The sequence below is a fragment of the Nelumbo nucifera genome, chromosome 5 (genome assembly GCF_055504915.1).
Source record: "Nelumbo nucifera cultivar China Antique chromosome 5, China Antique-T2T, whole genome shotgun sequence".
Taxonomy (NCBI): Eukaryota; Viridiplantae; Streptophyta; class Magnoliopsida; order Proteales; family Nelumbonaceae; genus Nelumbo; species Nelumbo nucifera.
In genome coordinates, this window is record NC_142653.1 from 5,577,716 (window position 1) to 5,592,265 (window position 14,550).

Sequence of the window (14,550 nt, forward strand, 5' to 3'; positions counted from 1 at the left end):
CAGGGTTTGGGTTAGATATATAAATCGGGATGTGCCGTACCGTGCCAGCCTGGGAGCTGAGTTGGGCTATGCTTCCCTCCTATGGGATACTTTGGGGGTCGGCCCATCATGGCCCACGGCCCAAGCCATGCTATACTGTGTCGTGGGCCAGATTGGTCCATAGTGGCCCAAGCCATGCTGGACCATTGCGGGCCGCAGGCAACACGGCCTGCTCGTCATACCATGCCAGCCCATGGACCTGAAAACCCAGCTTCAGGCTACTACGCTCTATTTCCATGCAGCATTCGAGTACTTAAGTTTTGCAGTCTAATTCCGAGGTTGAAACTGACCAGTCCGGACAGACAAATTATCCTTGTTCCTAGATGATATTACAGTTTCTAGATATGAAACTTGCTTTTGGTGGATGTCCAAGACAAAAGAGAGGTCATAATTCTAGCCCTTCATATCGGGACTGGTATCACCGGATTAGTAACTGGTAATCCAGATTGAGCTTTTCCACGCCCGAAAGTCTCAAATTGTCCCATACGGTTTTTGAAACAATTTTCAGAACCAGTGATTCGGAAGAAAGACACGTGAAGGCTGATTATTCCATTCGTAAGGAGAATTTTTAATGTGGAAATACAATTTAAACCACTGTCCTAGCTCTCGATATTGCTGATTTGATCTCTCATAGGTACAGCCTTGAAACATTTTTCAGAACCAGTGATTCAGAAAAAAAAAGGTACATCACATTTGGTTCAATCAGGATTATGTATAATTTAGACATTTGCATTATGTAGAGGCAACCGATATTTTGACATTTTTCAAAATGAAGCCAAAAACCCAGTTACATCATGGATCAGACTGTCATTATGAATTTGGTTGGTAGTCTGACATTGAAATCAAGCATCCTAGATAAGTATACGGTGAACACAAGCAAAAGTGCTAGTAGGCTCCACCTTTCACAACCTCCTGACTGGTCATAGACCAAATACAAAGAAATGTCAATAATCACAAGGCATTTGTACAGAAAAATTGATGAGCAGATATTATAGAGCACAATTGAGTCAGTTTCATGTTCCCAATTAATTGTGATTAAGACTGAGTTGAATTTAAAGCAGTTGAACAAGATAATTTCTTCTCTTACCCTGTTTCTCAGAATTGAATGGCTGACCCGTCAATTGAACATACTTTTATCTTGCATTCGCTGATGAGAACTAATAAATGGCATGAGGAGCAGTAAGGCAGCAATTGGCATTGAGGCAGGCATTGGTTTGTACAAGACTTAAAAAACAATCCTCAAGCACGTCCTTTCATCGATCAACCTTGCACGTTGCACATAACTGTTGAGGTATAGAACAAATAAATTATATACAAAACACCATCTCATTCTACTGCTCACTGGTATCTCCTCTTTCCAAGCTGCTGCTAGCAGCCCATGGTTTGCTCGATTGAGTGGATTCCTTTCCTGAAAAGCAATGAGCATAGACAGTCAAGTGGTTACTTGTTGATTTCTGGGTAGAGGAAATCTGCCAAGTATTGGGTGAACCAAACCTGTTTTCATGTCTTCTGGATAGTGCACGCAATTTGCACCTCCAGAACGGTTTGAGTCCTCAGCTTTGCATAATAAATCATTCGGGTTCAATGAAAACTGACAATAGGCCGATAGCAGTTGTTGATGAATCTCTTCCATCCGTCCACATTTCTCATCTTTCCGATCCATTTCAATAAGAACCTGTTGACAACCAACACATGAGACCTAGACCAACAATGAAAATGAATGTCTGTGTAAGAAAGATGGTACCTCTGCAGAGAACGTCTTAAATATAGGACCAAATCGCTGCCTACAGTACTCATTGAAAAGGAGAGTGCATATCAGCAATGGGATGGTGAAGCCTGATGCAATTGGTGACTGTTTCATTCCAAACACTCCAAGTGCAATTATTTGTGTCAGCACCAGTGCGAAAATAGTGGTATTGTGTACAATAGGCCAAATTTGTCCACCCGTTTCATATTTTGAAACATACACATTAACAATCTGACATTCATATTTAAAGGTCAGTATCAGGAGATATCCGTCAATGGATAAAAAGGATTTACATGTCAAAAAAGATGAATGAAAGGAAAAATACAAGGATGTGGAGCAGTAAGAAGAAATAGAAATTGAGACAACTTTTTAGTAGTCATATTCATATCACATTCCAAAATGGAAGCGCAAGAAGCTCCTAGAAACCAGGATCATTTGCTGATTGTGGAATACATCAGATGTGAAATGGGTGGCATCCTTACTCCCAATAACACAAGTAAACAATAACATGAAGAAAATATTTTTAACGTGACCAAAATGACATTGTTGAAGCCTGAGGATGTAAGCTTGGAGCTTCTGGAAATACTTTGATATCGTTGCATCTCCATTCTTGCATTGAAGCATGATTAGGACATTAAATTCTCTAAGAATATTATCGTGATTCTGGTAATACACTCCAAAATTACTTTGGGACAGAAAAAAAAGGTCCATGATATTGTTCCAGAATGGATCCAAACTCACAAGGTCAATCATAACTGTATGAGACTGAGGTTTAGCATCAAATGTCAATAAGATACAGAATTCTAATTATGTTTTTCTAGAGTTTACACTAGTTTTGTCAATATCATCCCTGATCTTACACTTATGAAATACTCTAAGGCTCCACAGGAAAAAATGAATCTTCTACCTCACCACCGGTATGTTTGGATTCTCCACCTATTTTGATTTCCTTTTGAGACCATTCCCATTTCCCACCACTTCAGAAGAAATCTGTCAAACCCATTGCAGACCAATAGGTGGCTCACTTGGGTATTACGTTCGATGCTATTGAACAAAACAGCACTTCAAGATTTTGGTCCATATAGACCCATAATGTTCTTCATTGGGTTTGGTAAGGTTAAATGTGGTCAACAAGTAAGGAATTACAGGATTAGAAGATCCATATAACTGGGATTCAATTTGTGTCAATCTAGGAGAATTGTGAGTATGAAACTTATTTGATAAGAGATGTTGAAGAAACATCCAAAGTGCATAAGAGAAAAGAAACATGCTTGAAGGGTTCTTATGCCATGAGCCAGACAGCCAGAGTTCCAATACTTGTGACAAGTTTTATGTAACAAGATTAACCCAAAAACCTCGACTGTGGTGTTTCTGGGCCACAAAAGTTACCATGCAAAATCTCAAAACCATTCAATAAACAAATGATTTATGAAATTACATGATTACATCTGACTTATTCACAAGTTATCACAAAAATCCAGTTTACATTTTTATTTGAATTGCTGAATTTAGAGGCTTGTGAAGTAAGAATTTGTGTCAGCAGGAATTTTGTCTAGAAATACCTAGTTTTATACATAAAAGGAACTAAAGAATCTTCAAATTGGTTAATTTTTTTATTGAAATGATGATGAAAAAGCCTGTCTATGTAATTTTGAATAGGGGTGCAACTTGGGTCAGGTTGGGTTGGGAATTTATTAAAATTTCAATGGGTCTGAACCCTGACCTTAGCCCAATGTAATTAAAATTCTTCAAGTCAGGCAACCCAACTTGCAGCTACAAGCTTGAAGGGTAGAGCCTCTGAAGCATCTCTATTGGGAAAACAAGTATAGTGGGAAGAATGTTTACATGACATGTGGGTATTGTAATTATTGTGGAGGAAACCTGGTGAGATGGAAGAGAAAAAAGCAAAGTGTAGTTGAAAGGTTAAGTGCTGAAGCTGAATATAGGGCTATGGCGCATGGGGTGGCTGAAGTGCTTTGGATAAAGAATTTGTTGGGGGAGCTGGGGTTTAGTTTTGACAACCCTATATCCCTCTACTGTGACAACAAGACATCCATAAATATTGCAATAAATCCCTTTCCTCCAAGACAGGACAAAGCATATTGGAATGGACAAGCACTTTGTAAGAAAGAAGCTTGAGAAAAGTGAAGTGTGCACTCCTTATGTCAGCTCAAAGGAGCAACTTGCCGATGTTATTACAAAGGGGCTTTAGAGTTTGCAGCACAATGAATTATGTGACAAGTTGGGCATGATTGACATATACAGCCCAAATTGAGGGGGTATTGTTAGTGTTATGTTTTTCTTTTTGTTTTTTATATTAGAGTGTGCTGCCAAGGGACTATGTAATTTCCTCTTCTTTTTATTTGTTCGTGTTGTCCCTAGTATAAATGATAAAAAGCTAGCACATCAGGCAGATCTTTTGGCTCTCTAAAGCTTCTCTTCTCTTGTTTCCTCTTTGTTTTCCTTTCTCCTTCTCCCCTATATTTCTATTGTTTCTTGGTGGAAAACAGGAATGTACGAAGTTGCTTCTTAGTTAATTACTATATATGATTCATTGCAATAATTTTAAGGGGTGAATAGAGACATCTCGGGAAATTCATCTGTATTGGCAATGCCCGGTCAATTGAGACATAGATTGCAATGATGCCCCTCAAATGCATATAAGAGTGAAAAAATTTATGTTCCTACTTGAGTTCATAGCATACCTTCATCAGTTATTCAGCTGTGCTGTTGTCAAGTTTGTTCCATTGGTCTACAAGTTTATGTAGGAGCCTATCATGTGCTTTTGTCTCATGTTCCTAAGGTGCTCGATAGATGTTTGAAAGAGATGGAATTGTCTGAGAGTGCAAGTGAATTGAACGAATGGTGAATGTATATTTCACTGTTCAAATGGCTTCAATTAAGTTAAATGGTGAGATATGTACCTTGGTCTATATCTGTATGATATTTTTTACAGCAAAGATATGCTTAAATATTTAACAGATACTAGGCCTATGTCTAGTAGCAATGGAAACAGTAAGTGGGTACACGATATTGTGCAGATAATATCATGGTTTTAGAACAATATGGATTTGAAGATTAGTGCCAACCTTATGTTTTTATACAGTGCAAGGGGTGATTACTTGGTGTGATGAAGGTCCAAAGTATCAATACACCCCCGATACGTGCAAGGGGTGTATAGGTACTTTGGACCATGTGCCCACCTTTGTTTTTTCAAAAATGGGTGAAGGGTAGGTTTTGGGCCCGTCTACCTGCTGAAATAGGTCAAAATCCCGAAACACCCACATTTTGTGTATCGGTACCCATTGATACGATATGTATCGGCTGATACAGGTGATACATGACAAAATTTTGAACCTCAGGTAAAATCTCAGGATGAAAAGTGTGGAAAAATGTATTGGAGTTTGAGAGATCATAAAGCTTTAGATCTTATGATTGGGTCTCTAGTCAAAGATTCTAAAGCTTTTAGATCTTATGATTGGGTCTGTAGTCATAGATTCTAAAGCTTTAGATCTTATGATTAGGTCTCTAGTCACATTTACCTCTCTTTCACAGATTCATACCTTTCAGTTAGTCCCTGTTGCCGATGGTACTGCATCATTAGTGTCTGATGCAAGTAATGTCCATCTTGATTCTTTCTTGTCTTTGTCTTCCGTGCGTATGTTACAAAATTTCCTTTTAATTTTATGTTTGTTAATGTAAATCAATATTGTTCTATCACCTTCTTTTTACCACATTGTGTATTTCATGATCTCAAGATGAGAAAGAAGATTGGTAGACTTGAAGCTGGAGGACTACATTACTTTCACAGTGGTGGAACATAAGTAGTACTTAAGTAGGTAACCAGTTTTGTATTGTTCCCGACTTTTCCTTCCTTTCCTTTTCCTATAGGCATATTTTGGTTTCTATAATGCATGGATCTTGGCTGTGATTACTGATAAATTGGATACATGTGCTATCAAAGGTGCCTTTCTTGGTTATTCTAGGGCTTAAAAAGGGCAGAAGTGTTATAGTCCTTACTATGAACATATTTTGTCTATCCTGATCTCACTTCTTTGAATTAGAACCTTTTTTTCTAGTGAAGGTTCTCTTACTGATGTTTCTTTACTTCCTTTGCCCACCCCTATGGATTTTTTTGTAATGTTTGGTCCTTTAGATGTACAACTAGTAGAAAGCCACCGATTCAATGAGTGTATACACATTGTAAACCCACATGGAATGCTTTTGTGACTCCAACATCATTTTTCCCATCAATAGGTCTAACATTTTTGTTTCTGTTTACATCTTCCAGTTGCACTTCAAACAGGTATTATTGCATGTACCATCCATTCTATTTTCAACTGTATCTGTCTTTTTATTTCCATAACAATAGTTTGTTTCCTTATTGTCCTTTTTTCTGTTCCTCATTCTATGCAGGGATCCTTGTTTTCCTTGGTAGCTAAGGATATATGCAAACATATGGCGTGGAATACTCTAGAACCTTTTGCCTAGTTGCTAAAATTGGATTCGTTCAAGTCATTATCATCTTGCTTTCAACTTTGGATGACCTTGTTTCAATTGGATGATTTATGGGAAGTATAGAGCAACAACCTGGTTTTGTTGCAAGGGGGAGATAGCCAAAGTATGTTGGTTGAAAGCTGTATATGGGCTGAGACAATCACCCAGAGTGTTGTTTGGTCAATTTAATGAGATTATGCAGAATTTGGCTTGAAATAGTGTTGGGTTAAACGTTCTGTATTTAGTTGTGATAACTGATAACATTATTTGAAATTAACTTGGTTGTTTATGTTGATGGCATTGTTATTACAAGTAGTGACACTTAAAACATTGAAGAACTCAAATAGTTTCTATAGAAACATTTCTAGACTAAGGACCTAGGCAACTTAAAGTTTTTCTTGGGGATTTAAGTATTGAGGATGTTGATAGGTTATATGAAGCATAATCAAGGTGTTCTTATCACAATATTTACATAAATTGGCATTATATTGTCTTTTGATTATGGTTTAAAGAATATAATAAATATATTGAGAGAGAGAGAGAGAGAGAGGTTGAGTGGCCTTTCTCATATTCAAGCATCTTCTCAGAAAATCTGAAACCTTTTAGGACTGCTTACAATGACAATTGAGTTAAACCTAGCTTCCCTACATTATCTTCTAGGAGAAGCACAAGAAAAACGAGAAAATAGATAGATACAAGAAAGAAAGAAGCAAGTTTGATATAATCATTATTCTAAAGAATTTTAGATATAAGCTAGGGTTTGAGAAAGACTGAACCAATACACTTGTAGCAATCACGTGGTTTGATAGGGAATTCTTTCTCAGGTGTACTTGGTTAATAGGTGAATCAGTTAGAAATCAACAAATATTTGATAAATTTATCTTTTATAAATATATAAACCTTAATTGTAGTTCCGTAATTACCACAAATTGCATATCAACTTATTGAGTTGGATATGGTTTTCTTGATAGGATCAAACAATGGAAAAGCCAAGTCACTATAATAGTGAATATAGAGGTGGTGGTGAAAGTCTCTGGGTTTGATCTTTATCAGAGGGGAGAAATCTGCAAGTAAAAAAATTTAAGGAATTAAAAGAAATATATCCTTTGCCTCTGATGATAAGGGAGGAAGATAGTGTGGTTCCTGTTGGGACAAGCTCTGTAGCAAGGACCAAAAGTGATCAAGCTGGTTGAGTTGATGAGTTCTCATGAAGGGTCATAGAATGATACCAATGAGGATAGTAAGTTGTCATCAGATCAGTTTTTTGAGAAAAATGTGGTGCTGGAGTTAGAATCAATGACAACTCTAAGGATATGCAGGCTTTTGAGAAAGCCCCTAATGCAGTGAGAAGACTTAGAGAGCTGTTCGGGTGTTGAAGGTTTTTGCCAGATTGCAGGGGGGATTATATGGGATGGGGCCCATAAAGAAGGTGAAAAAAACTATTAAGTAAGGCGAGTCCTGGTCAGGATTCAGGAGACACTAAGCAATTGATTATTTAGTTGGGCAATAGTCATTTGGAAGGTTTTTTATCCATTGGACTTGACGAGTTATGGTATAGTCTGGACTCTGGAGTGTCATGTCATTAAGTTTGTTTATGTATTATTTTAGGGATTTTGGGTGTTTCTCTTGCTGGATTTGGGAGTTTTGAGTCCAATATTTTTAGAAGAGGGTCTTTTTTTCCTTGTTGGGTGATATCATATCACCTTGTTCTAAAATTCATTTTGTATTTCAATAAAATTTCTTTTTTATTTATTAACAAAAAGAGTGCATTGGACAAGTGAACTAGAGTCAAGTTTCAGTTTCGACATGACAAGTTTTGAAGCATAGTTATTAATGATTGTTTGCCAAATTTTGTGAAAAGGATTCATTATGGATTCAAAATATACTTGCTTCTAAGAAATGAGAATTCTATGAAGTCTATTATGAGAGAAAAGTAAACCAATTGTAGAAGTTGGTGCATGGCCATGCCCATACTTGAATAAATTTAAGCTATAAAAATTGATATAAATCAATTGGAGAAATTCTCACCTGGTTACGGTACACAACATAAGCAAGAAAGAAGTACACTAGCAAGAAAGGCAGAATCAAAGGTGCCAAGACAGAACAGGTGAACCCAAGGAGTCCAAAGAGAAGAACTTTTGGAACTTCTGTGTGGTATGGGAAAGATAGGGCACTGTATGATGGGTTCTCCTTCTTTCTGAGTATAAATTTATCGAACCAATTGCAAACAAGAGCAAAAAGTTGCATGATTTCAGAGCACAAGCTTACCCAACCTGATGCTAAAACATAAGTAATAAAGAAAGTAGCCTGCAAACATTTGAAAAGCATAATGGTCATACAGTAGGCAATTGAAGTGTCACGTTAAACTTATAATAAAAATTTAGAAACTAGGAAATCGTTTGCTCCATTCATTGAATTATCAAATTATTTTCTATTATAGATGCTTAATTGCATCAATATAACCTGGAGTATCATAAAATGAAGGCTAACTGCAACTCAACAGTCACTGAATAAATTATTTTCATGCACCAAATGTGCGAAAACAACTTATTGTTGAAACATAGAAAGCTAGAAAAAGAGAATTTCAACTGATAGGAAGTTAATATTCACAAAGAAGTGATTACATAGTTTCATGAGCAGGAAAGAAACTTGACCATCACTATGACATTGTAATGGAAAGACAGGCGGGGTATTTCCTATAAAGTCTGACAGAAAAAGCAGGATCATCAAATCAAACCAGAGAGATTGGAAGTAACAATCACCTGCCTTGGTACAGCTTTAGCAAGTTGGATAGGTATGTCTTTTGGACTAGAAATGACATTCAGCTGGCTAATGACAGATCCTGACAAAACATTAACAAAGAAAACATTCCAGATTGTGAAGTACAAGACCTTGCAGCATGCACTCTTTTTCCTGCCACTACGAGATATAGAACCTTCAACTGCTGAAAATAGCATCATTGTTGGTGGAACAAGATAAAGAAATAATTGCAAGATAACACTTGGAAGGTAACCTGTTACTAGCTGGCTTACGAATGCCCTGCACAGAAGCGCATGTTAGGTCAGTCTGTTCCATGATTGTATCGGGAAACCTATGAACTTGTAATTTTTTCACCTTTTGAAGTCAAAATACATCAAGGAAGCATCCAAAGTAACTTGTGTCCATATCAACAGATTAGAAATCCAATAATATCCCTCACAATTTCTATATTGTGCATGGTGTAGTTCCTAAATCAAATATTAGATAATAATGTGGATGGAAGAAACCTTTGTCATTCCCAATTGTGCTAAGTTAGTCCGTGTCCAACTAAAGCATTATTTTCAAATTATGGGATTTTGTAAAGGAACTAACAGATAATAGATTTTTATGTAACTATGGCTATGTTTGGGAGTGCTTATGTTAAAAATAAGTGCTTAAAAACAAGTGCTTATTTGAATAAGCACTTATTTGCATTTGACACCTATCTTTTTCAAGTGCTTATTTTAAAAAATAAGCACTTATTTCATATTGGGCGTTTGGTAGTATTTTTCTCCCCCTGGCACATACTACAAGCTTCTCCTTGAAGTTGATACACTCTAGTTGTATTCTTAGTTTGGGAGTAGGTATCAACAACTTTGTACCAAACATCTTTGGAAATGGATAGAAACAGATAGCTATGGGAAATATGAGGTTGCATTGAGCAGACCAACCATGACATCACCAATGAGTTGTCTTGCTTCCATTTAGCAGACTTTAAATATTCAAGGTTCGGCTTTACTTCTTTACCTGTAATAAATCCCAATTTACCTCTTGATGATAAATTTAACTGATTGGGACCGTTAAAACTACCATTATTTATGTGTTAGTGCCGTAGGGGCATTTTTGTAAAATTTTCTCTTTTTTATTATGTATTGGTTGCCCTAGTATAAATACTAATGCTGGTGCCTCCAGCCTAATCTTTTGAACTCAAAATTTTTGTTTTATCTCTTCTCTTCTTCCTTCTCTCTCTTTCTTCCTTTCTTATACTATTTTCTTCCAAGATTACATGGTATCAAAGTAGGGATCTTGGGCTTGAAGACTGTTCGATTAAGGATTCTTGTTCTTTCTTGCTGTTTGTTTCCCTCCAAATCAAGGAAAAAAAATACTCTAGTGGCAGGTTTGAGGAGATCAACTTAATTTTTTCTCTTTTTTCTCTTGGTTGTGTGCCAAGATATAGCCTGTACATGTGGCGATTGAATGCAGTGACAGTGTTTGAGGTGTGTTCTCTTCCCTTGCATGGATCATCTGATCCTTGTGTGTTCAGGTGAGTGGTTTGTAGGTCTGGAATGACTTGTACTTGCAGTGAACGTTTATTTATTGTTATTTGATGAAAGTGTAATTGTGTGCCCTAGATGAGGGTATTTGATGTTTGTAGAGACTATCCAAACCTTTATTGATCTGTGTTTTGTTATTTTTTGGCTTCCAAAACAGTTCAAGAAGTGTTCCAGTACTTGCGTCATGTGTGGATAGTGGTTAATATTTTTTTAGGCTGTTATACAAGGTTGAGTGGTCTGGTGGTTGTGTCTCCTCCTTTTGCCTACTGTGTAGCTGAACTATAACAACAATCCCTGTTAACATGTCATCTGAGGATTCGACTACTTACGGTGTGCCTACTAGCCATGGTGGAGTGAATGGGGGTTCGATATAAACTTTCCTATGGCTGTAGTTCTCTTAAGTTGACTAAACTACCTACAATGGTCGATGGGAATTAAACTTTACATAACTGCAAGGAGGAAAATAAGCTACATAAATGGAACAATTAAGGAGCCAAAGTCTGGGAGTGCAGAACATTATAAGTAGAATTAGGAAAATAGTATGGTGATGTCATGACTCTTAGTCTCCATATGTTGCCACAAGTGAGGAAAAGTTTTATGTGGGCAGAGGCAACCTATGAAATTTGGGATCAAGCAAAATCCACATATTCTGAGCAAAGGAATTATGCAAAAATCTACCAACTGTAGGCTGAATCTTCTACTTGTAGATAGTGGGAGCGGAACCTCTCATCTTATTACTCATATTTGACATCTATTTGGAGGGAGTTGGATCACTATCTAAATATGGATTGGAATTGTTATGCAGATGCCAATGCATATAAGTTCCTGGTTACTCAGCAATGGGTGCTCGCCTTTCTTTTGGGGCTGAATCCTATGTATGAATCCATCAGGGTGCAGATTTTAGGAAGCAAAGATCTTCCTTCAGTTTAAGAAGTGTGATGTAATATGTACTATATGCTGCAAGGGCATTAACGTCTTTGTCTTTTTCCCTTCTTTTATTTTGTACGGTCGCCCTAATCTATATAAACAAGCTCTGTCACCACCAGCCAGAACTTTTGGCTCTCTCAACTCTTTCTTCTCTTCTTCTTCTCTCTCCCTCTTCTCTCTTCTTCTCTTCTTCTATCGAACTGAAAACATGGTATCAGAGCAGGACGGTGCTCTGTAAATCCTTTCCTTTCTGATAGAAGCCCTCCTTTCTGTTCCTTGGACTGAGAATGAAGAAGACAAGCCTGTCCTAGACCTCAGAGCTCTTCGGGTGCAACTTTCTTTCTGGGCTGAAACTCAACAATAGTGATTCCAGAGGCTGGTTGATGACTGACTAAATCTTTCTAAGAGGTCATCTGTTATTTTTTTCTTCATTTTCTACTGGAGTTACTCCTAAGTTCCTATAAATGACTTCACTTTTTATCATACTCTTTCTATTTTTTTCACTCATCCATCTCAATATACACATTTATTCCATACTCATTTTCTGGAAATGTTGCTTCTTGACTTCCCAAAACTATGCTCATAAAACATAGCTGGCCTTATAACTGCTTTATAGAACTTTCCTTTTAACCTAAATGGTATTTTCCCATCACATAAAACTCCAGATGCAACCCTCCATTTTGCCCATTCTACTCTAATTCTATGGGTGACATCCTCCTCAATCTCACCCTTGTTATGAATTATTGAACCAAGGTATCAAAAAAGGTCACATTGAGTTATCACTTGGTCTCCAATCCTAAATGTACCCTGATTTGCATCCCATTTTTATTAGTTATAAGAATGGTGCACACGTTTACCATTTTTATTAGTTATAATGCCACCAACAACAACAACCCAAAATAACCAACAACACATAAAAATACAATAAGTACAAAACCAAAACAAGAAGAAATAGCCATGAATTTTAAATCCAATATAACTCACCCTTAGTGTTGGTTCGGCTGGTTTAGTGTTTATGTTAGTCATATTTGTGTCTTAAGTTCTTAATTATTGGGCCTTAGTTATTGGGCCTAAACTTGCTTAATTTTTTATTTGTCTAGGTGTCCCATCACTAATCAGGGGCATTCTAGTCCATTCATGTAACATTACTTTGTAAACATCTATATAAGATTGTAGGGTCAGCTGAAGTGAGTAAGCCGCCATTCTCAAATCTTCTTCTTCTTCTCTTCTTCTTCTTCGGCTGTTGTTTTCCAGCAAACATGGTATCAGAGCACTAATCCGTCTGTCTGGTTACAGCCGCCTCTTTTCTCCTCTTCTCTATTCCTTTTTTTTTTCTCTCTCTCCTATCTTGGCCGCTGTGAAGAAACCCTAGGGCTGACCGTAGAACATAGCAAGGTCTGTATCTAGGGTTTCCCTTGGTTGTAGGGCCCAAGGGGAGTTTGTTCCAGAAGCTGATGCCCTACTAGACACCCTGCAACAGGTAGTAGCCATTCGGCTGCTAAGAGAGATCTGTGTGGAACAGATCTAGGTGGAAGGACTGAATGAGACAGTCCTAGTACAGATCGTAAGGGTGGTCACAGTCTACGGCAGCAGAAGTCAAAGCCTAGCCTAGTCCAGAAGAGTTCAGCACAGTACAGAGGTGGATTGTTCTTGGTTTCAGACCTGTTACGAGGGGTTCTCAGACTTGTAACAGCTTTGGTAAGTCTGAAATCGTGTTCTTTGTACTGAGTTTTCAATTGTGATCACTGTAAGAGGAAGGAGATGTCTTCAATATTGGGAGAAGTGTCTTCTAGGGATAATAGAACTGGTGGGAGGTCTTCTAATCTGGAAAACCCAAATCTGCACAGCTTGCAGATCACCAGTAGTGTATTGTTGGATGAATATAACTTCAAAGAATGGTCTGTTTCAGCCATGCTCTTCATTACTTCCCGGGAACTTACGGGTTATTTAGATGGACAGAAGAAGGAACCTGAAGTGGGTAATGTGGAGTATGCAATATGGTGTAAGGAAAATGCTACTGTTATGTCCTGGCTGCTTGCTTCGATGACTCCAAGAGTGGCCAGGACTGTTCAACACTTTCCCACTGCTGCTAAGATTTGGGAGAAAGTGTCTAAAACTTATGGACAGAGAAAGAACAATGCAAGAATTTATAGGCTAAACCAAGACATTGCTACATTGAGACAAGGAGATATGACAGTTGCAACGTATTTTGCAACCCTAGAAGGACTATGGGAAGAACTTGACCATCATCTTATTCTTGGTTGGGAGAATGTAAAAGACAAGGAGAGGCATGATAAACAAATTGAAGAGGGTAGAGGCTTTAAGTTCTTGGCTGGTTTAGACCCAATGTATGAGAGCATAAGGTCTCAAATTTTGGGAAAGGGATGAAATGCCAGATTTACACCATGTCTACTATCTAGTAAGGAATGAAGAGGTTAGGAGGAAAGAGATGCAAGTTGACACTCAAATACAGCCTGTTGAACATTCAGCCCTGATTTCTTCAAACCAAAAAGGGAGAAAGCATTCAGACAAGAGGCATCTTAAGTGCACTCATTGTGGAAGTGAAAGGCATGTAAAAGAGACTTGTTGGGTTCTTTATCCTCATCTGAAACCAGCTGCGTTAAGGAAAGACAAGAAGCCCCAGAGGAATCAAACAACAAGTGGGAACCTTGTTACTAGTCACAGTGGTGATAGCTCGAAGAACACATCTACAGTTACACCTCCTCCCATGGGACAGACTGCTAATTCCACCACATCCGGGTCCTTGGGTTTCACTGCTGATGAGGTAGAGGTCCTTAGTCGGGCCTTAACCCGTCTAAGGACTAATTCCCTTGCTTCCACCTCTCTTGCTAGATCAGGTATTGTCTCTGTTTATAGTGCAACTAGTTCTATAGACTCTACTTCTTTGATTATTGATTCCGGTGCAACTGACAACATGACACACATGTCCTCTTTATTTTCTTCTTACCATTTGATGTCTAGCCAAGATAAGATGAGAGTTACTGATAGTTCTCTCTCCACCATCTCTGGGAAGGGGGGGGGTTGACC

The 14,550-nt window shown here is 37.8% G+C and overlaps 1 protein-coding gene across 9 annotated transcripts in view; it reads right to left on the minus strand.

The window, feature by feature from the left end:
- Nucleotides 1-689: 689 nt before the first annotated feature.
- Nucleotides 690-14,550, minus strand: part of LOC104589141 (hyperosmolality-gated Ca2+ permeable channel 2.1-like) — a 126,543-nt gene continuing 112,682 nt past the window's right edge. For 7 of the 9 annotated variants that reach the window (XM_088888381.1, XM_088888377.1, XM_088888378.1 and 4 more), the window contains 6 exons: nucleotides 9,046-9,322; nucleotides 8,312-8,590; nucleotides 1,784-2,017; nucleotides 1,534-1,714; nucleotides 1,127-1,447; nucleotides 690-955 (listed from right to left, as the gene is read on the minus strand). In XM_088888381.1, coding sequence (XP_088744507.1) covers nucleotides 1,371-1,447; nucleotides 1,534-1,714; nucleotides 1,784-2,017; nucleotides 8,312-8,590; nucleotides 9,046-9,322 — 1,048 coding nt within the window. In that variant the 3' untranslated portion in view covers nucleotides 690-955; nucleotides 1,127-1,370. The remainder of the gene's footprint in view (nucleotides 956-1,126; nucleotides 1,448-1,533; nucleotides 1,715-1,783; nucleotides 2,018-8,311; nucleotides 8,591-9,045; nucleotides 9,323-14,550) is intronic. The other 2 variants (XM_088888384.1, XM_088888383.1) reach the window with 1 other exon arrangement.